General features: G+C 48.4%; 1 protein-coding gene across 1 annotated transcript in view; it reads right to left on the bottom strand.

Annotated features, from left to right (window-relative positions):
- Window positions 1–251: 251 nt before the first annotated feature.
- Window positions 252–21,333, bottom strand: part of LOC125446169 (thrombospondin type-1 domain-containing protein 4-like) — a 201,316-nt gene continuing 180,234 nt past the window's right edge. Inside the window, exons 3-4 of the mRNA XM_048519720.1 lie at window positions 537–741; window positions 252–322 (exon numbers count right to left, since the gene is read on the bottom strand). Of these exons, the coding sequence (XP_048375677.1) occupies window positions 252–322; window positions 537–741 (276 nt within the window). The remainder of the gene's footprint in view (window positions 323–536; window positions 742–21,333) is intronic.

The following is a 21,333-nucleotide window of genomic DNA, read 5'->3' as shown; positions in this document are numbered from 1 at the left end:
TAATCTCCAACTACCAGGAGCACTTATCCCAACATTTTATACCTCTCCATAGTGCGGTGCAGCAGTTAAGAGTGGTAGCGAGCCAATGTGATGTAGCAGGTTAAGAGCAGTGGACTCTAATCCGGAGAACCGAGTTCGATTCCCCACCACTCCCCCTGAGCGGCGGACTCTAATCTGGAGAACTGGATTTTGTTTTCCCTGCTCCTTCACACGAGGTCTGCTGGGTGGCCTTAGGGCCAGGCACAGTCCTCTCAGAACTCTCTCAGCTCCACCTGCCTCACAAGAGCTGTTACAGGGGATGTTTGGTAACAATTGACGTGGGCTTGAAAATGCGGGGGTATTTTGGAGATGGAACACTGCAGAAAAGTAGTCACGTTTCCGTTCTTTAGAAAGCAGCGCGCCCGTCGGCATGTATGGGAAAATACAAATATATAAAACCCAGCCTCCAGTTTTCCCATGCTTTGCATGAACCTGGTGTCAACCCTGAGACCAAGACAGTATTGGGGTAGATAAATTCACTGTGAAATCCAACATACCCAAGTAGTTATTGCTCTTTGACATCTCCGTGACGTTGATTTTCGTGGCACCTTCTGGGATTTCGACTATTTTGTGGTAGCCGAGGTTGGTCAAGGGGTGCTGGAAGATTCCCGACACAACGTTGCAGGCTGTGTTGTCTCCTCCGCAGATGCCACACTTATCCACAACTTTATCTGAGCCCAGATAGTCGTCACAACCAATGCTCTGCACAAAAGAAAAACAACAACAAAGGGGATTATTTTAATCCAGTCCTCTGTTCTTCTGATGCGATGAACTTGTTCCAGCATTTCATGTTTCAATTCAGCTTCTAATTGCAAACGTTTTTGCAAGCATGTGTTGAACTCGTGGGCATTTGCAAGCTTTTCCAGAGATACTAGAAAGCTACATAGAATCATAGAGTTGGAAGAGACCCCCAAGGGCCATCAAGTCCACCCCCTGCCATGCAGGAACACACAATCAAAGGACTCCCAACAGATGGCCATCCAGCCTTTGTCTAAACCCCACCTCAAGAAAGGAGACTCCACCACACACCGAGGCAGTGCATTCCACTGCAAAACAGCTCTGACTGTCAGGAAGTTTTTCTTAATGTTTAGGTGGAATCTCTTTTCCATCACCTTGAACCCATGACTCCTGGTCCTAGTCTCTGGAGCAGCAGAAAACAAGCTTGGCTCCCTCACCAACATGACGTCCCTTCAAATATCTAAACATGGCTATCGTGTCACCTCTTAACCTTCTCTTCATCAAACTCCCCAGCTCCCTAAGTCTCTCCTCGTAGGGCATGGATTCCAGACCTTGCACCATTTTGGTTGCCCTCCTTTGGACCCGTTCCAGCTAGTCAATGTCCTTCTTGAATTTCAGTGCCCAGAACTGTACACAACATTCCAGGCGAGGTCTAACCAATGCAGACTAGAGAGGTGCAATTGCATCCCTTGATCTGCACACTATACTCCGATTGATACATGTACTGATCAATAAATCGATCTTTAATTAATCATTCTTTGAGTGGAAATTCCTGGAGATTTTGAGAGGGGCATATGGAAAGGGCAGGCTTTGGGGAGGGGAAGAGAAGAAGAAGAGTTTGGATTTATATCCCCCCTTTCTCTCCTGCAGGAGACTCAAAGGGGCTGACAATCTCCTTGCCCTTCCCCCCCTCACAACAAACACCCTGTGAGGTGGGTGGGGCTGACAGAGCTCCGAGAAGCTGTGACTAGCCCAAGGTCACCCAGCTGGCATGTGTGGGAGTGCACAGGCTACTCTGAATTCCCCAGATCAGCCTCCACAGCTCAGGCGGCAGAGCGGGGAATCAAACCCGGTTCCTCCAGATTAGATACACGAGCTCTTAACCTCCTACGCCACTGCAACTTCAAGGAGGTATAATGGCACAGATCCCACCCCTCAAAAGCAACCATTTACTCCAGGGAAATGGACCTCTACTGCTTGGTGATCAGTAATTCAGGGAGATCTCCAGCCCCAACCTGGAGGTTGGGAACCTACAATTAATCTACCCCAGCATGCAGCAGCAGTCATTAATGGCTCGCTGTCCGCCGAGTGAGGAACGCCGCCAAAACACTCCAAACGCAGCTCAGGTTTAATTGCGAGCAAATCACCGAGGCGAGCGTACAAGGGCACTCAACCGAAAACAAACATTTGATTTTTGAATGTATCGGCGGCGAAAATAAAAACTGACTCGCCGCGTTTCAGACCGCGCGAGCTTTCACGTTGTCACCGCGACGAGAACTAACAAGGGGGGCGATTCTTTTCTGCCGACGACGTTTCTGCAGCCTGTTGAAAAATCACTGCCCACACAGTACAGGTCTGTGTTCTGCCGGGTTGCCGTGACTCCCCACTTTCCAGCAGCGCGGAGCACATATTTATAACGCTGATGAGTTATGACACATTGGACCAGACACCTGTAATTGGTCCAAAACCAAATACGACTGGTCTGGGGCCAAAATAATTTCAGGGGTGAAGAAGAAAGGGTTTTTTTTCCTGGCGAGTTGGTTTTGCTGCGAGCGTTTGTTTTTGAGGCAGCTGTTTAAGGCAGCTCAGAGTTTTGGACTGCTCGACGTCAAAGAGAAAGAAATGTTGGTCAGTGGGGAAGGTGAATTTTTAATGGAGGGGGACAGAGGTGGTGGTGGAAAGGGCCATCGAGTTGTGGCCAACTGATGGTGACCCTGTAGCAGTGGTGGGATCCAAAAATTTTAGTAACAGGTTCCCATGGTGGTTTATAAGTTACAGGTTGCCGCTGCGGCCGCAACGCCAGCCTTACGCCCGACAGTGTGCCAAATTTTGTTTTCGGCAAAACTGCTTGAATAAAACAAGGGGCGGGCTGGGTGAAACGTTTGGTGGTGGGACTTCAGTGATATCTGAAGCCACTGAAGCACAGGTGTCAAACTCATGGCCCTCCAGATGTTATGGACTACAGTTCCCATCATCCCCTGCCAGCATGATGCTGGCAGGGGGTGATGGGAGCTGTAGTCCATAACATCTGGAGGGCCGCGAGTTTGACACCTATGCTGAAGCAAGCAAGGGGATAGGGCTAATGCCAGGCGTTCAAAAAGACAAAGAGCTGATTCCCCAAATGGAAAACAGATGTTTCGCGATTCGCTGCAACGCCGAGACGCTCAACAACCGCAGCCTGCAGCGGCGCATGTCGGAAACACAGAGCGACAACGGTTTGCTTTCAGAGACCGAACGGCCCAGGATCACGATGGATGACAGCAGGAACGAGGGGTTGGTAAAGATCATTTCTAAAAAGCGACAGAGTTGGCAGCAGCTAGTTTCAATCGGTAGTAAGCGTCATACGTCAACAAACGCGCCCCCGATATAGGATCTCAAATCACCAGTTCTCCCACGTATTCAAAACACATCAAATACCCACCGAAACGAAACTCAGTCCTTTACTCCAGAGTCATCATATTATATCTTAAGTGAGGTATATTAAAGTTTCCTCCAATGGAAAGGAGCAGCAGTGGCGTAGGAGGTTAAGAGCTCGTGTATCTAATCTGGAGGAACTGGGTTTGATTCCCAGCTCTGCCACCTGAGCTGTGGAGGCTTATCTGGGGAATTCAGATTAGCCTGTGCACTCCCACACACGCCAGCTGGGTGACCTTGGGCTAGTCACAGCTTCTCGGAGCTCTCTCAGCCCCACCTACCTCACAGGGTGTTTGTTGTGAGGGGGGAAGGGCAAGGAGATTGTAAGCCCCTTTGAGTCTCCTGCAGGAGAGAAAGAGGGGGTATAAATCCAAACTCCTCCTCCTCCTCCTCCTCCTCCTCCTCCTCCTCCTCCTCTTCTTCTTCTTCTTCTTTTTCCTCTTCTTCTTCTTCTTCTTCTGAGTTGTCTGGCATTATGAATTAATGTTTGTAGCAAAGAGCATTGGTTCTATAAGTAGCTGAAAAAGAGAGGAAAAACCCTCTCTTGAAACGTTTTGAGAGGTGAGTGCGAATGAACGGGGGAAAGGGGGGGCTGAAAACAGTTTCCAAATGTTCTGCGAGCGTTTTAGGTGACTCGTGCGGAAAGGGTCAGGAATCCAAAGGTGCCCACAAGGCTGAAAAAGGTTGGGGACTCTTCATGCAGAAGACCAAATACTGATTGGTTCTGATGGGTTTTCCGGGCTGTGTGGCCAGGTCTTGCTACTAACGTTTCGCCTGCATCTGTGGCCGGCATCTTCAGAGGGGTATCACAGAGGGAAATCTGCTACATACTGAGACTTTTCTCTGTGATGCACCTCTGAAGATGCCAGCCACTGATGCAGGCGAAACGTCAGGAACAAGATCCACCAGACCACGGCCACACAGCCCGGAAAACCCACCAGAACCAGTTGAATCCGGCCGTGAAAGCCTTCGACAAGACACAAACGCTGACTGATTCCCGATAGAGATCTTAGCAGCTCTGAAAAAGAAATGGTGAGAACTCTGAAGAATTCCCAGAGCGCGGCAACCGTTTCAGTTGACTGACAGGGAGAGCACAACACAGAGGCTCAGTGGGCAATGCTTCCCAGATGGGCCGAGTAGAAGCATTCATGAGAAACAACTTAAGGAAGAACAGAAGGCAAATGGGTCAAGAAGTGTAGTTTATCTTCCCTGAGACAGGGAGCAGGGGGGAGAAAGAGGCGATTCCAGACCTTCTGAAAGGAACAACACATATGTATGTGCCCCTCCCATAACATAATAAGCATAAGCATTTTATTGTCATTGTGCACGCACAACGAAATTTACAGCAACATTCCTCGATGCACACAATTTCAGACTCATACCCCACCCTCACTTTCCCCTTCCTCCACCCATCCCTACACAGCCCCAAACACATCAACACGAAGCCGCGGAGTTTAGCATAGCCACAGCTCTAGAGTAGAAGCTGTCTCTAAGCCTCTTTGTCCTTGTTTTGATAGACCTGTATCGTCTGCCGGATGGTAACAGTTCAAAAAGAGAGTGTGCTGGATGAGACGGGATAATATTCCTCACATGGAGCATCCAAACATGAAAAATGCGACCCATGAGCTGAAAGAAGTTGCTATATGTAGAACGGTCCGTATTGAGGTAGAGGAGGTCACCAGATCTCAGAGTTGTGGAGAACTTCCTCCAGAGTCCTGGAGAACTTCCTGCCCTACAACAGTGACACCTAATCGCCAGTGTTTCTAGAGTTACCAGGAGGTGTCACTCAGTTGGATTCACAGTTCCCATCATCCCCTGCCAACATCATCTGGCAAGGGATTATGGGAACTGTAGTCCATAACATCTGGAGGGCCGCAAGTTTGACACCTGTGACCTAAGCAAAGGACAGGAATTCTTCTGTTTGCAATAATACCTAGTTGGTTATCAAATGTTTCAAATCAGGCAACTTGGAAGACGATTCCTCGTTCCGTCCTTCTCGACGTTTTCCATTTGGTTCCACGGATATGTCAACAACGGATCATCTCATTGTTTCCATCTGATCCCCGTGATGTCAGCTTTATGAGGTGAAAGCATTGCAGAGCAGGGCCTACGCTTGATTAAACCTGGCCCGAGCACTTTAGCATCCTCCACAAAAGGAGGAGGATTCAGACGGACTCGGACGCCTGCCGATGCTGAATTCCACAAACAATTGAAACCAAACCTAATCAGAAAGGAACACATGGGGCTTGCCTTCAAGGGACCAAGCAAGGCAAACACACACACACGCACAAACACACAAAGGAGCCTGCTCACAATGCCAACACCTAGTTGGTGTTCGTTTCCGAAGGATGACACCGTGTCCGTAATGCCTTTCCACTCTCGCCAGATACTTTAAAGGAAAGTCCTGACCCCGTCTAAAGGACAAAGTAACTTGGATCAGGAACCCCATAGCTGCCTCATCTCTGTGGAGCAGAATCCTAGAAGGCCCAAAGGCAGAGGTGGGATCCAGCAGGTTCTCACAGGTTCCCGAGAGTAGGTTACTAATTATTTCAGAATGTGAGACCACCAAGTCCTGTTGGTTGACACTGAGTTTCCACCCGCCAGATCGGAATCCGTTGCGATGCAACCTCTTGTCTCATTCTTCGCCCACTCAAATGAAACGATCTCGCTCGCCAATAACTCCCAAAAGGCCCCTCCGGCGACACCATTATCCGTTTCTGGGGAGGAAAGAATTTTGCCAATGAAGATTTAGCTCATTGTGTGGCCGTGAGGCGTGCGGCTCATTTTGAAGCCCCTGGCCGGGCGGCCACCTGCTTTTCAGGGCTAAGCCGAGGAAGGAACGGCCGGTCTCAAAACGCTGGGAAGAATAGCGCCGGTTCCTCATGTTGGTTCATCTTTTGGAAAGGGCTGTCTAATGAGAAACTCCATTGTGCCTCCATTGTGGTGGGAAGCCGAAAGGGGATCGAGACTCTTTGAAAAGGAAAAGCAAGGGATGTACTTGGCTTGGCGAGGCTTTCAGAACTCTAAATGGGGCTAGATTCGGCTCATCACTCCTGACCAGTGACCCTTGGCCAACCCTCTTTATGGCTGAATAGGTGGCCAAATCAAAAGGTTTTCGAAAGCTGTTCCCAAGAGGAATGAAAGGTAACCATCCTTCTATATGAGAGAGCTGGGGAAGTGGGGACAGAGGGAAAAGTTTATCTGGTTTAGCCAAGGCGCTAATTTGTTAATCAAGGGTGGGAGAGAAACACTTCCTCAGCGCTCTGTACGGTTCGCACGACCAGGGACCTTTGCACGCAATTTCTCCCCCGTGGAGTTTCTTCCGAGCTGTTTGTTGAGCCAACGGAGTGAAATGTTATGCAGCTTAAGTTTAAGCAGATATATCGCAGTGTGGGAATGGAACAGACAGAGAGCAATTGCCTAATCTTTTGGCAGAAGTGTTTTTGTAGCTGAAACGTACCCTACTGTCAATTGCGGGCAAGCTTTGAAACGGTTCTTTGGTGGACGTGTCTGGTGCACAGCGTGATGCCCGTGTCTGTTGGCTTGTTTTTATTAAAAGAGAAGATGGACGATTCCCAGGCAGTGAGTGATACAAGATGCTATGCATACCTGGTAAGGAGGGAAAGCCAAAGGAGGTCGGGAGCGCTTGGCTTTCCTCGGGCCTTTGTTTTAACGAAGGCCGGGTGCCCAGCTGGCAAACCAGCCGGGCCAAAACATGCAAGTCCAAACTGATTTATTGGAGAGGAAGAAGAAGAAGAAGAAGAAGAAGAAGAAGAAGAAGAAGAGGAGGAGGAGGAGGAGGAGGAGGAGGAGGAGGAGGAGGAGGAGGAGGAGGAGGAGGAGGAGGAGGAGGAGGAGGAAGAATTTGGATTTATATCCCCCTTTTCTCTCCTGTAAGCAGACTCAAGGTGGCTTACAAGCTCCTTTCCCTTCTCCCACTCCAACAAACACCCTGTGAGGTGGGTGGGGCTGAGAGAGCTCCGAAGAACTGTGACTGGCCCAAGGTCACCCAGCTGGCGTGTGTGGGAGTGCACAAGCTAATCTGGTTCACCACAGCTCAAGTGTACTCTGGACGAGCTCTGAAAAACTCATGAGCACCTTACTGGGAAATTCTCCATGAACTTCCAGGGAATGGGAAGAAACCCCTGAACGTGTGGAGAACTATGTTATAAGGAAGATGGAATATAAAAATAGCCTTCTCTCCTTCCCTCCTACATGGATGGAAATCACATTGAAAGGTGTTTTTTTCCTCAAATTTGTTGAGCCTAGTGGAAGCTTTTACATCAAACCACCACTCCCTTTCTCGCCGCGGACTCCTCACTCAAGCCGTTCTGTGCTATTAAGTAAACATGACACAAGTCTTAAGCATTTATATATAAAAGCTAGACACCTTAATTAAGCACGAGAAGACTCCCGAGCCATCGGATCTCATCTGGTGCATTTGTGCCTATATGCCCAGTGGAAACCAGGCACTTTTTATCTTCCACATTAATTATCATTGCGCTTAAGGCATAAGCAGAGTCTGCCAGCTCTACTCAGTGTGTTCTCTGGTTTCCAAGCCAGACCAGCTCTTAGGAACGGTCTACCTTCTGCCTCTCATATGGGGTGGATTTTCCCAACCGCCATTCGCTTCCAAGATATCAAGTTCAAGTTCAATAAGCCTTTATTGGCATGTACACGATAATCTAAAAAACACAGTTCCAGTTAAAAAAGGAATAGTAAAAAACTTTGCGTTTGTCATGCATTCAGTTTACAAACATCTGACAAAAACTTTGCCACTATAAGGCAACAATGAAAAACTGACAATTTAAAAGCATAACTACTTTATCTGATCTAGTATAATCAATCGTAGGGTCTATCGGCTAGATAGCAGGCTGGATCGAGTTCTTGTATAATAATGGTTCAGGAGGATGTGGGATGGAATCCAGGTGTCCTATGCTGGCTATGGGACAGAACCTCTTATCAGCTTGGGAAGACCTTTTGGGCCTCTATGTAGCGGAGGTGGCATGATGTTAAATCTAGCCAGCATATAGGCTCTCCTGTGTATGGGACGGTGAGCTGTAATATAATAGGCTGGGTATCCCTGGGCGTGAAAGGAATTGACATATTTGTTGGTGAACAAGATTTATTTGCCAAGCTCTGCAGTGGTTGATAGTCCATTGCTAACAGCCTCTTTAATGAGGCATGCTTCCAAGATATTATTGGCTTGCGATGAAACATCTGAAGAATGAAAAGGAGACACATTTGTGTACCTCTGCTTGTAACCTCGGGAAGGACAGTGACATGGCTCAGCCAAATTTTGTCAGAAATCAGAAACAAAGCAGAGAGAGACTATTTAGGAAGGTTCTCTTGCGGTAAAACCACCATGGCGTAGGGGTGAAGTTAAGAGTGGTGGACTCTAATCTGGTTTGTTTCTCCACTCCTCCGCACGAAGCCTGGGCTAGTCACTGCTCTCTCAGAACTCTCTCGGCTCCACCTACCTCACAATGTTGGTTGTGGGGAGCAGTGGTGCTGAGTTTGTAAGCCTCTTTAAGACTCCTACACTGAGGAAAGGATAAATTCAAACTCTCCCTTTCCTCTTCTGCTGCTCCCTTACTTTGAAAGGCCTCTGTTGGAATTGCTCTGTTGGACCCAGGTTGTCAATATCCTTCTTGAATTGCGGGCCCAGAACTGTACACAATATTCCAGGTGAGGTCTAACCATTGCAGAATAGAGAGGTACACCGATCCCCGATCTTGACACTATATCTATTGATACAGCCCAGAATCGTGATTGGCTTTCTTGGCCGCTTTCCACACTGCTGACTCATGTCTAGTTTATGGTGGTCTACTAAGACTCCCAGATCCCTTTGCATGTAGTGTGTGTTGTCAAGGAAATCAATATAAGAGAGATCAATATAAGTGGATTGTCTTCTGGCTGGAGAATTCTGGGTGAGCATGCAGGAACTTTCCAATGGGAATCAAAAGCTGTTTCAGGCTAGCGGTTTTCAATCAGAAATGGAATAGGAGTTTACTCATTGGTCATTACATTCTATAGTGGGGAAACAGGGTGGCGACGAGGAGACTTCCAGATACCATGGACTCAGCATCCATCAGCCCCCCGCCAGAATGGCCAATTGGTCATGCTGGCAGGGGCTGATGGGAGTTGTAGTCCATGAACATCTGGAGTGCCATAGGTTCGCCACCACTGCCATAGTGGCTGCGTTCTGTTAGAAGAAAATGTCCAAAGTAAAAGAACCTCCCAAAAAAGTTATAGGAGTATGTGGATTTCTGCCCTAAGACAGAAGTTGTCTAAATCAATTGCATCCCGGTTTGTGCAACTCAACCCTCTGGGCTTCTGTGTCTTGGTAAAATTCCTGTATGGCCAGAGATTCAGGTGGATAGACCTTAAATGGCAGCTAAATCACGTTTATCAGGACAAGAGTGCGATCTGCCACTCTTTAAAAGTCAAGGAAAAAAGGGGAAGCCCAACAGAGCATAAATCCCCCCCCTGCCCCCAAGGACTTGTTATACAGAGGATTTTAAATAATGTTTTCCAGCTTATGTCCATGGTCTCTATGTGGTGACCATTCATCTTCTCTTTCCTGTCAGACAGGTGACGGAATTCTGTGACTGACCCAATCTGCAGAAGACTTTTCAATAAGCAAGAGGCCATCTGTTACGCCGGCACGGAAGGTTGTAAATTTAATCGGATATGCTCCAGATGAGCTCCAAATTGCGATCTCCGGGTAGCTTTTCACCGGGATGCTGTTTTCCGCCCCACGCAAACGAGCATGCTCGCAATTAATTAATCCCTGTTAGTTTCAGTCCCTCCGCTGAAGACCAACAGGAGTCGGAGAAACCATAACCCTTGATCTGGATGAAGAGATTAAATCTTCTGTCCAGAGGTGTACCGGATCATAAGAACCTAAGAACGTAAGAACTAGCCTGCTGGATCAGACCAGACTCCATCTCGTCCAGCTCTCTGCTACTCGCAGTGGCCCACCAAGTGCCTTTGGGAGCTCACCTGCAGGAGGTGAAAGCAACGGCCTTCTGCTATTGCTGCTGCTCCCGAGCACCTGGTCTGCTAAGGCATTTGCAATCTGAGATCAAGGAGGATCAAGATCACAGCAGTGGCGTACGAGGTTAAGAGCTCGTGTATCTAATCTGGAGAAACCGGGTTTGATTCCCAGCTCTGCCGCCTGAGCTGTGGAGGCTTATCTGGGGAATTCAGAGTAGCCTGTACACTCCCACACATGCCAGCTGGGTGACCTTGGCTAGTCACAGCTTCTCGGAGCCTCTCAGCCCCACCTACCTCACAGGGTGTTTGTTGTGAGGGGGAAGGGCAAGGAGATTGTCAGCCCCTTTGAGTCTCCTGCAGGAGAGAAAGGGGGGATATAAATCCTGCAGGAGACTCAAAGGGGCTTACAATCTCCTTGCCCTTCCCCCCTCGGCCAACAACAAACACCTCCACAGCTTATTGGCGGCAGAGCTGGGAATCAAACCCAGTTCCTCCAGATTAGATACATGAAGCCCCTGTAGTCCAAACACACTTTGAGTTTGTCATGGATGTGTAAGAACCTTCATAAGAAACGATCTCTGGAAGATCGTTTCCCTTGATATGGTGATGACTTCCCAAGAAGGAAGGACAGTGGCCGGTCTCTGGAGAGGCAGCTTGAACATTTTTTTAAGCCACTAAAGATTCCACAAGCTGATCTTGAAGCTGGTGAAACTTCCCACTGGCCAGCCCTGATGGGAGACCACCAAGGAAGCCCAGGGTTACTGTGCCGAGGCCGGCAATGGCAAACCACCTCAGACCGTCTCGTGCCTTGAAAAGTCAATGGGGTTTTCACCACCATCCCTCGTTACCACTGAAATCCAATACACGTGCTATATAATTCAAGACGCTGCCTCCCTGCTTTTCCCTGACAGGATTTCATGCAAACATCCTCCGTGTGAAAACCTTACATTCCTACACATGGAGCTTGCTGAGGCTTAGGCTAGTCATCGTTTTCTCCAGTGTGGTGTAGTGGGTAAGAGCAGGTGCACTCTAATCTGGAGAGCCGGGTTTGATTCCCCGCTCGGCCACGTGAGCTGTGGAGGCTTAACTAGTGAATCGGATTAGCTTGTGCACTCCAACACATGCCAGCTGGGCGACCTTGGGCTGGCCACAGTTCCTCGGAGCTCTCTCAGCCCCACCCACCTCAATGGGTGTTTCTTGTGAGGGGGAAGGGAAAGGAGATTGTAAGCCCCTTTGAGTCTCCTTGGCTCATTCCGCACATGCAGAATAATGCACTTTCAAACTGCTTTCAGTGCTCTTTGAAGCTGTGCGGAATGGCAAAATCCACTTGCAAACAGCCAGAAAGTGGCTCTGGAGTTTCAATACTATTTCCTATGCTTATGGAAGGCCCTTATAGGAGAGAAAGGGGGGATATAAATTCAAACTCTTCTCCTCCTCCTTCTCGCAATGAGTCTGTTGTGGGGAGAGGAAGGGAAGGATGAACTTGAAGGATTTATACTTTTAGTCTCCTAACAGGAGAGATAAGCAAAGTATAAAAACAAACTTCTTCTTCTTCTAGAGAAAATAGCAACTGTGGAGGGTGGACTTTATGGCATATTGTATCCTGCTGACCCCTCCCATCCTCAAGCCCCGCCTTCCCTAGATTCCATGCCCCAAATCTCCAGGCATTTCCATACCTAGAGCTGAGAACCCTGGTTCAGTTTCACCTCCAGGTTTACCGAGCTGAAGAAAGGATGTTCTTAGCATCTCCAAATCTCCCATTTGTAGGGAATGAGGGGTATGTAGGGAATGAGGGATATGTAGGGAATGAGGGGTATGTAGGGAATGAGGGCAAAGAACAAATAGGGTTACAAAACACAGGAAACTTTTGGAGATTTGGGGACTCAGAGGGGGTACAGCACCACAGAGTCCACCCTCCAATGGATCCATATTCTCCAGGGGGACTGATCCCCATAGTATGCAAATGAGCATTAATTCCTGGGGGCTCCAAGTCCCACCTGGATGCTGGCATTCCTCGCCACGATGCACCCCGGAGGGGTTTGAGAACCTCGAGCCCAAATGTGATGCAACTTTCTCATTACGTGTGTCGTTCCCCCTGCTGGTCAATAATTCGCTGAGTCATTTTTCCGGACACCTGTATTGTCTCCGGGCCTCCAGCTATACAAACTGGCTAAGGCGGCTTTTCCCCCGAACCTGAGAAGAACTAGCTTGTCGAACACGGCAAAGTTGACATCTGGCTCCCTTCGCCGGCGATGGCAAAGAACAAATACATTAGCGGATTGGTTCAGCTTTTTCGTGGCATGAGCTGGCCAAGAAACGTGAGACGGACTGCCGGCTTATAACACCAGGTGGGATCGTTTCCACACACACGACACGAACACACGCACACCACCGATTCACCCTCTTCTGTCTGGGTAACAAAAGGGACCAGAGAACGAAGCGCTCCGAAACCCCCCTAACGTGGATTAAGAAAGGATCCGGAACGTGTTTGCACTTGAAGGCCTTTTTGTAAAAAAAGGACAGGGAGGAAACACAGAATTCAAACAAATCCCACACACGACATTGCCCATGCTTCCAGAATCTAAATGATTATTTCATAAGAAATGGCCGGAGGGCCGCGAGACAGATGCGTTGTCAAGATTGAATGGAGCAAGGTTCTCATTTTTCCTAAACCCCTGCTTCCGGCAGGGCTCCCAACTTCCAGGTGGGACCTGGAAATCTCAAACTCGTCTCCTCACTGCAGAGATCAGTCCTCCGAGCCAGCAGGGAAATGGAGAGCAGAAAAGATATTCTTCTTGCCCAGAATTACAATTGATCCTCAGGATACAAAGATCAATTTGTCTGCAGAAAATGGCTGCTTAGGAGGAGGAGGAGGAGGAGGAGGAGGAGGAGGAGGAGGAGGAGGAGGAGGAGGAGGAAAGTTGGATTTATATCCCTCCTTTCTCTCCTGAAGGAGACTCAAAGGGGCTTACAATCTCCTTTCCCTTCCCCTCCCCACAACAAACACCCTGTGAGGTGGGTGGGGCTGAGAGAGCTCCGAAGAACTGAGACTAGCCCAAGGTCATTTATGAATGGAAACGGTTCGAAGAGCTGCAGAACAACGTGGATCGAAAATATATAAGATTATGTGAGTACAAAGAAGTGGTATTTCCTTCATCAGAGACATTCTCTTATTTTGATCATACAATACAGTAACAATGTTTATTTTAGAGTTCTCAGTGGATTTCTGAAGGGATGCTTTTCACGCTGCAGCTGAAATGTTCACTTCAGTTTAGTGCACTGTGTCAGTCCAGTCTTCTGTTTTTTCATAGGTCCCGACATTTACAAAGTTCTATTCTTCAAGAGTATGTTGCTATTCTGATACGTACAGGGATAAGAATACTTAATCCTTGTAAATGCTCAGGATAATATCCTGTATGACTATGGTTTTGGATACAAATATATGAAGAGCAGGACTAATACGCTGGACTGTTTTGGTGTGCACTAAACTGAGAGTGAACTGTTTCAGCACGCGTGAGAAAATCCCTGCGCTCCTTCCAAGGAAGTCCACTTGGAATAGAAATACAAATAAGCATTGTTGCACTTGTATTTTATGTATGATCAGAAATATAAGAGGGTAATACATTGAATGCCACTTTAGCAGCATACGTGTGTCTTGTATAATTTTTTCGGTCCGTTTTTTGACTAGCCCAAGGTCACCCAACTGGCCTGTGTTGGAGTGTACAGGCTTATCTGATTCACCAGATAAACCTCCACAGCTCAAGAGGCAGAGTGGGGAATCAAACGCAGTTCTCCAGATTAGAGTGCGCCTGCTCTAAACCACTACACCATGCTGGCTCTCTATGGTATTATGGAAGGTGGACTCTATGGTATTATGGTCCTTTCCCCAATCCACCGGGCCTTTGGTGAGGCCAGCCATGGATTCCCCCTCTAGGATGCCCTTGTGTTGCGTGCCATCATTGGCACGCCTGATTTACTATCTAATCAGTACTGTCCCCTCCCGGCCTTGGGATCGGGCGCCATATATTATTGCTGCTGCTGTGTTTTATGGTTATAGATTTGTAAATTGTTTTAAATTATCTTAGTTTTTATGTGTAAAATGTTGTTTTTAGCCTGCTGCGTTTAAGGTTATTATGTATTGTTGTTGCAGGCCTGCTGTATGCCAGCCAGAGCCCTTCGGGGATGGGCGGTTTAAAATCTAATAAATAAATAAATAAATAAATAAATAAATAAATAAATAAATAAATAAATAAATAAATAAATAAATAAATAAATCCAGCTGTCCCCACATGCCACACCCTAATCCCCCAAAAACTCCCAACCCAGAATTGGTAACCTGAATTCTAGATTCTGTAGTACTGAAAGAGGTCTATCTACACGCTGTGTATTATAGTCCGAAGACAAAATACAAATAATGTTTTAAATAAACGTTTCATTTTCTTGGCACTAAAGCTCTTAAGCCCTGAAACCATATCTTAGCCAATTAAAGTGGACAACAGGAGGGCAGAGTCAAGAAATGTTTCGAGCCGGCGTTTACAATCCCTTCTCCGCTCCTAAGTGTTTACCCCAAACGGGAATCGAAACGCAAGACAAATTAAAAGATTAGAGACACGTCGTCATTAGGAGATTACAGTTCCTTCAAGCGGCTTTTTTTGTTCGCTGACATAATCCGGTGTAATTTTAAAGGCCTCATTTAGTTTTCAAGTGTCGAGCTCTGGTTTCAGAAGAAAAGCCGTTTACCAAGGTGTCTATTTAAAAACAACGCCCGGAGGTAAAGAACCTGCAACCCATCCTGGCATGAGAGAAACCAATCAAAAGTTTTAAGAGAAGAAGAAGAAGAAGAAGAAGAAGAAGAAGAAGAAGAAGAAGAAGAAGAAGAAGAAGAAGAAGAAGAAGAAGAAGAAGAAGAAGAAGAAGAAGAAGAAGAAGAGGAGGAGGAGGAGGAGGAGGAAGAAGAAGAAGAAGAAGAAGAAGAAGAAGAGGAAGAAGAAGAAGAAGAAGAAGAAGAAGAAGAAGAAGAAGAAGAAGAAGAAGAAGAAGAAGAAGAAGAAGAAGAGGAGGAGGAGGAGGAGTTTGGATTTATATCCCCCCTTTCTCTCTTGCAGGAGACTCAAAGGGGCTGACAATCTCCTTGCCCTTCCCCCCTCACAACAAACACCCTGCGAGGTAGGTGGGGCTGAGAGACCTCCGAGAAGCTGTGACTAGCCCAAGGTCACCCAGCTGGCGTGTGTGGGAGTGCACAGGCTAATCTGAATTCCCCAGATCAAGCCTCCACAGCTCAGGCGGCAGAGCTGGGAATCAAACCTGGTTCCTCCAGATTAAATACATGAGCTCTTAACCTCCTAGAAGGACTGATCTCCGAAGTCTGGGGGACCCATTTGGAGGTTGGAAAACCATTTGGGATACCCATGGTCCACTAAGGCATTCTTAAATTTACAAACCATTGACTTGTAGGGTGTGTTTTTTAAGTGGTCCTAATCGATGTTCAAAAAACTCTTGGAAGACACCAGGAGGGGTGTCAACTGGAGCCATGGAGCCCAGAGGCGCCATATTGGACTTTCAGCTAGATGGATACAGGGGCGTACCGCACATGGGGACACATAGGGTCATATGTCCCCGGGTGGCCACCATTTGGTCACGTGGGGGGCGGACCCAGGGACCCCGTGGGGGGCGGACCCAGGGACCCCAGACCCCGGGGAATTCAGATTAGCCTGTACACTCCCACACATGCCAGCTGGGTGACCTTGGGCTAGTCACAGCTTTTCGGAGCTCTCTCAGCCCCACCTACCTCACAGGGTGTTTGTTGTGAGGGGGGAAGGGCAAGGAGATTGTAAGCCCCTTTGAGTCTCCTGCAGGAGAGAAAGGGGGGATATAAATCCAAACTCTTCTTCTTCTTCTTCAACTCAGAGGCATATCGGGGGGGACATACCGCCATCTGTTTACATATGGTTCCTGACTTTTTAAGACATTTTAATATAGACATTACATGGTATTTTAGTGTTTAGATGGATGTGACCTGGTTTTAAGGTTATGAATTTAATTTTGTTGAACTGCATTTTTATCTGTTGTCCACCCCCCTGAGCCCTTCGGGTGAGGGCGGTCTATAAATGCAATGAATGAATAAATAAATACATCTAGGGAAAATGGAGCAGGGGTGGGGGGTGTCAGATTTCCCCCGAGCTCCATTTTTCCCTGGATACGCCTCTGGATGGATATGAAAGGCATGGACACATTTAGGGAGAAGACGGCTGAATGAGACCTCCAGGTTCAGAGCCAGAAGGATTGGGAAGTAGTTGGTAACCCTAAGATCATAGCCCCTGTATGCGTACGGGTTGGCACTGGTGGGAGCAGCGTCGGTGAACAGGTAGCCCATTTTTCTGACCCTACAGGGCTACTCTTATGTTCTTATGCAGCCCACCCATTATTTGCCTCTGCAAAGGTTTGCGAAACAATCCCAGTTGCGTAAAAAGCCGTTGATTTGTTGGTGCAAGTCTGTACCCCCTGGTCCTCCACTTCTCTCGGTTTCTCCCACTAGGCACATGTGGAGAGGAAGTGAGCAAATTCAAGGCTCTTTTCCCCTCCCTCCCACCCCCAGGACAAGTCAGGTGGGAAACCTCGCTCTTCCCAACGAACGAGTCCTGACTCGATTTACATACGAGTCGTGTTGACTCAAGTGTTCTCTTTTATGAAGAACGCACTTGGCTTCCTTTCAAGGTAAAGACAGTGGGAGGGGGAAACCCCTCTCGGAGCACTAGAAGATGTTCATGACAGATGTCCAAGTTGGTAACGTTGCGGGAAAATAGTTGTGCACTAAAAATTTACGGTGGCAATGCTTTTTTTGCAATGGATCGTTGCCGGCATGCTCGAGGAGGGCCGGCAATGCTAAAGGGGGGGTCTGCGGTTTCCATAAAACTCCCCCCCCCAAATTCCCGTTTAATTCCATGTGCTGACTTGCGATACATCAAAACCACAATAGGGAAAGTCAAGATGTGGAAAGGATAAAGGGTAATGCTATAAGGGCGGCTGAACTTTCACCGAAGTCCGACACGCAAACGATCAGCTATTGTGACTTTTTGCTCCCGAGCGCATAAAGTCAATCATTTTTCTCTCTGAGAAACTCCAGTCAGGGGACTGAGAAAGAACCTCGGGGCGAAATCGGACATGCCGCCGTGAGCTGTGAGAACTGATCCTTATCGACTTCCTCAATGCAGACCTAGAGATTTGAGATGAAAAACAAGCTGCAATTTTTTCCCCTCCCGTTTCATCTGAGATGTGTTCGGTGAATAGGCAGGTAAACAATCCGCCGCACATTCCCACCGACTCCGATTTTCAATGCACTGTGCCCGCATTGTGCCGACCCTGTAATAGCCCTGTTTGACACACAAATGGCGAAAAGCTTTTTGTCCGTCCGACGAGGACCTAGATGCCACTTTACAGGAAATGAATGATCCAAATTTCTTCTGGAAACCAGCCAGGCACCTCGCTGGTTGCTCCGCCAACCTAATAATGGTTCCAGTCGGGACGTCACAGCTCAAAAACCCGTGGAATTAAACGAGAGCCATCTCTCTTTCTATTGAGAGTGAGACCACAGTATTCTGGGAACTTGAATCCATTTGAGCCTCAGCGCTGCACTCAGAGGTGGGATCCAGCAGGTTCTCACAGGTTCCCGAGAGTAGGTGACTAATTATTAGTGTGTGCCGAGAGGGGGTTACTCATGGGTGATTTTGCCACGTGATTTTTGCCTTAATTACGCCCCTCCTCTCAGCAGTAGCGCGCAGAACTGGAAGCAGTCTAGCAAGAGGTGCACCGGCGTGCGTATGCAGAAATTTGCGCCATGCATGCGTTCGCTTTCTCGCCTTCAAGGACCGGGCGCAGCTGCTGGCGCTCCTTGCTACAGCTCTTCTGCCTAGGAATTTTGCCCTGGAATGGCTGGCCATGCCCCCGTCGTGCCCCGCCCAGCCCCATTGGTGCTACGCCGCAGTTTGAATCCCACCACCATGGGAACCTGTTACTAAAATTTTTGGATCCCACCACTGGCTGCACTGGGTGGAAGCAAAAATCTTAACCTTGGTAGCAGTGATGAGTAGCCTCCGAGAAAAGAGGTTGGAAAAACCTGCACACTGGGGCTTGTTCTGAGCTCTGTGGGAAAGCCTCTGTTTTTGCATGCAAAAAGATCCAGGTTCCGCCACCGGCAACTCCAGTTAAAATGGCAAGGAATTAAGTGCTGGGAAGGACTCTTCTTGGTGTGAGACCTTGGAGAATCACTGACAGTCGCTGTGCACACATAATTTAGGGTCCTTCAAACATGAACAATCTGAGTTGTGGGGGGAATCAGGGAGAAGGGTTAAAAAACCCCAAGAAAGAGAGTGATGAATACCAGTGCTAGAAGGCGATCTTAAAAGAAGGACTCAGCCCCTCTCCTGTTGTTAGACCTCCAGAGGAACTGGTTGGCCTCTGTGTGAGACAGGATGCTGGACTAGATGGACCACTGGTCTGATCCAGCAGGGCTCTTCTGATGTTCTTCTGAAGGCCTCAGCCTCCATGACCTGTGTCTGACCTCCAGAGGAACTGGTTGGCCTCTGTGTGAGACAGGATGGTAGACTAGATGGACCACTGGTCTGATCCAGCAGGGCTCTTCCGATGTTCTTCTGAAGGCCTCAGCCTCCATGGCCTGTGTCTGACCTCCAGAGGAACTGGTTGGCCTCTGTGTAAGACAGGATGGTGAACTAGATGGACCACAGGTCTGATCCAGCAGGGCTCTTCTGGTGTCCTTATGAAGGCCTTAACCTCTATGCCCTGTTGTTGGACTTTCAAGGGAACTGGCTGGCCACTGACTGAGACAGGATGCTGGACTAGATGGACAACTGATCTGATCCAGCAGGGCTCTTCTGATGTTCTTCTGAAGGCCTCAGCCTCTATGCCATGTTGTTGGACCTCCAGAGGAACTGGCTGGCCACTATGTGAGATGAGATGCTGGACTAGAAGGACCACTGGTCAGATCCAGCAGGGCTCTTCTGGTGTCATGAAGGTCTTAGCCTCTATGCCATAGGTGTCAAAGTCAGGCCCTCCAGATCTTCATGAACTACCATTCCCAGCAGCCCCTGCTAGCATGGCCAATTGGGCCAGCTGGCATGGGCTGATGAGACTCGTAGTCCATGAACACACCTGGAGGGCCTGAGTTTGACACCTGTGCTCTATGCCCTGTTGTTGGACCTTCAGGGGAACTGGTTGGCCACTATGTGAAACAGGATGCTGGACTAGAATGATCACTGGTCAGATCCAGCAGGGCTCTTCTGATGTTCTTATGAAGGCCTTAATCTCTATGCCCCGTTGTTGGACCTTCAAGGGAACTGGCTGGCCACTGTGAGACAGGATGCTGAACTAGATGGACAACTGGTCTGATCTGATCCAGCAGGGCTCTTCTGATGTTCTTCTGAAGGCCACAGCCTCTATGCCCTGTTGTTGGACCTCCAGAGGAACTGGTTGGCCACTGTGTGAGACAGGATACTGGACTAGAAGGACAACTGGTCAGATCTGATCCAGCAGGGCTCTTCTGATGTTCTTATGAAGGCCACAGCCTCTATGCCCTGTTGTTGGACCTCCAGAGGAACTGGTTGGCCACTGTGTGAGACAGGATACTGGACTAGAAGGACCACTGGTCAGATCCAGCAGGGCTCTTCTGATGTTCTTATGAAGGCCCCAGCCTTAATGCCCTGTTGTTGGACCTCCAGAGGAACTGGTTGGCTACTATGTGTCAGATCTAGCAGGGCTCTCTTCATGTTCTCAAGGGCATGGAACTCAGCAGTTTTACCACCTTGCGGTTTCTGCTCCCTTTTCTTTCTGTTTGATTCCTGTTGAACATGTTTCCTCCTGGAGTAACTTGCTCACAGCCCCCAATGTTGGGTGGGATTAGGGGGAAAAATGGATAGAAGTAAATAAATCTTTCCCATGAGAGAGGCACAGTTCGGGCCTCTGGAGCTAATAAACCCAATTTTCTAGTAACTTGGGAACCGGGCGAAGGGAAGGGGGGAGAGCAATTGAGCGTCGGAAAATTGCAGTTCAGTTTTGATAAGCTCTTTACTGGCGCACAGTTCTGGGCCCAGTTCCAGAAGGATACAGAGCATCTGGAAAGGAAAGAGATGCAAATCATACAAGGAAAGACAACTGAAGGAGCCAAGTGATCTCCGGGCGAGGGGCACAGGGATTAGGGAGAATATGTGGACTCCATTTCCCTATATTGCATGATCACGGGAGACTATCGGAACCCATTAACTTTATCTGCTGAATACATTCTTTGACATGGACTCTCCTGGAGACTGAAAGCTTTTGATAACTGGTGGAGGCGGAGAGGAAGTGGAGTATCGGAACTAGCCCCGGGGGGAGACTGCCATTAGATCATCCTTGTGTGCCAGTGTGGGGTTCTAATTATCAGGGTGGGGCAGAGGTTAAGAGCAGGTTGATCCTAATCTGGAGAACCAGGTTTGATTCCCCACTCCTCCACCTGAGTGGCGGAGGCTTATCTGGTGAACCAGATGTGTTTCCGCAGTCCTGCATTCCGGCTGGGCAAGCTTGGGCTAGTCACAGTTCTCTCAGGACTCTGTCAGCCCCACCGACCTCACCAGGTGTCTGTTGTGGGGAGAGGAAGGGAAAGGAGCATGTAAGCCACCTTGAGTCTCCTGACAGGAGAGAAAGGAGCGGTGTAAATCCATCTCCTTACAGGAGAGAAAGGTGTGATATATAAATCCAAACTACTACTACTACTACTACTACTACTACTACCACCACCACCACCACCACCACCACCACTACCACCACCACCACTACTACCACCACTACCACCACCACCACCACCACCACCACCACCACCACCACCACCACTACTACCACCACTACTACCACCACTACTACCACCACCACCACCAC

The sequence above is a fragment of the Sphaerodactylus townsendi genome, linkage group LG17 (assembly GCF_021028975.2).
Source record: "Sphaerodactylus townsendi isolate TG3544 linkage group LG17, MPM_Stown_v2.3, whole genome shotgun sequence".
NCBI lineage: Eukaryota > Metazoa > Chordata > Lepidosauria > Squamata > Sphaerodactylidae > Sphaerodactylus > Sphaerodactylus townsendi.
This window is presented reverse-complemented; position numbering and strand designations above follow the sequence as displayed.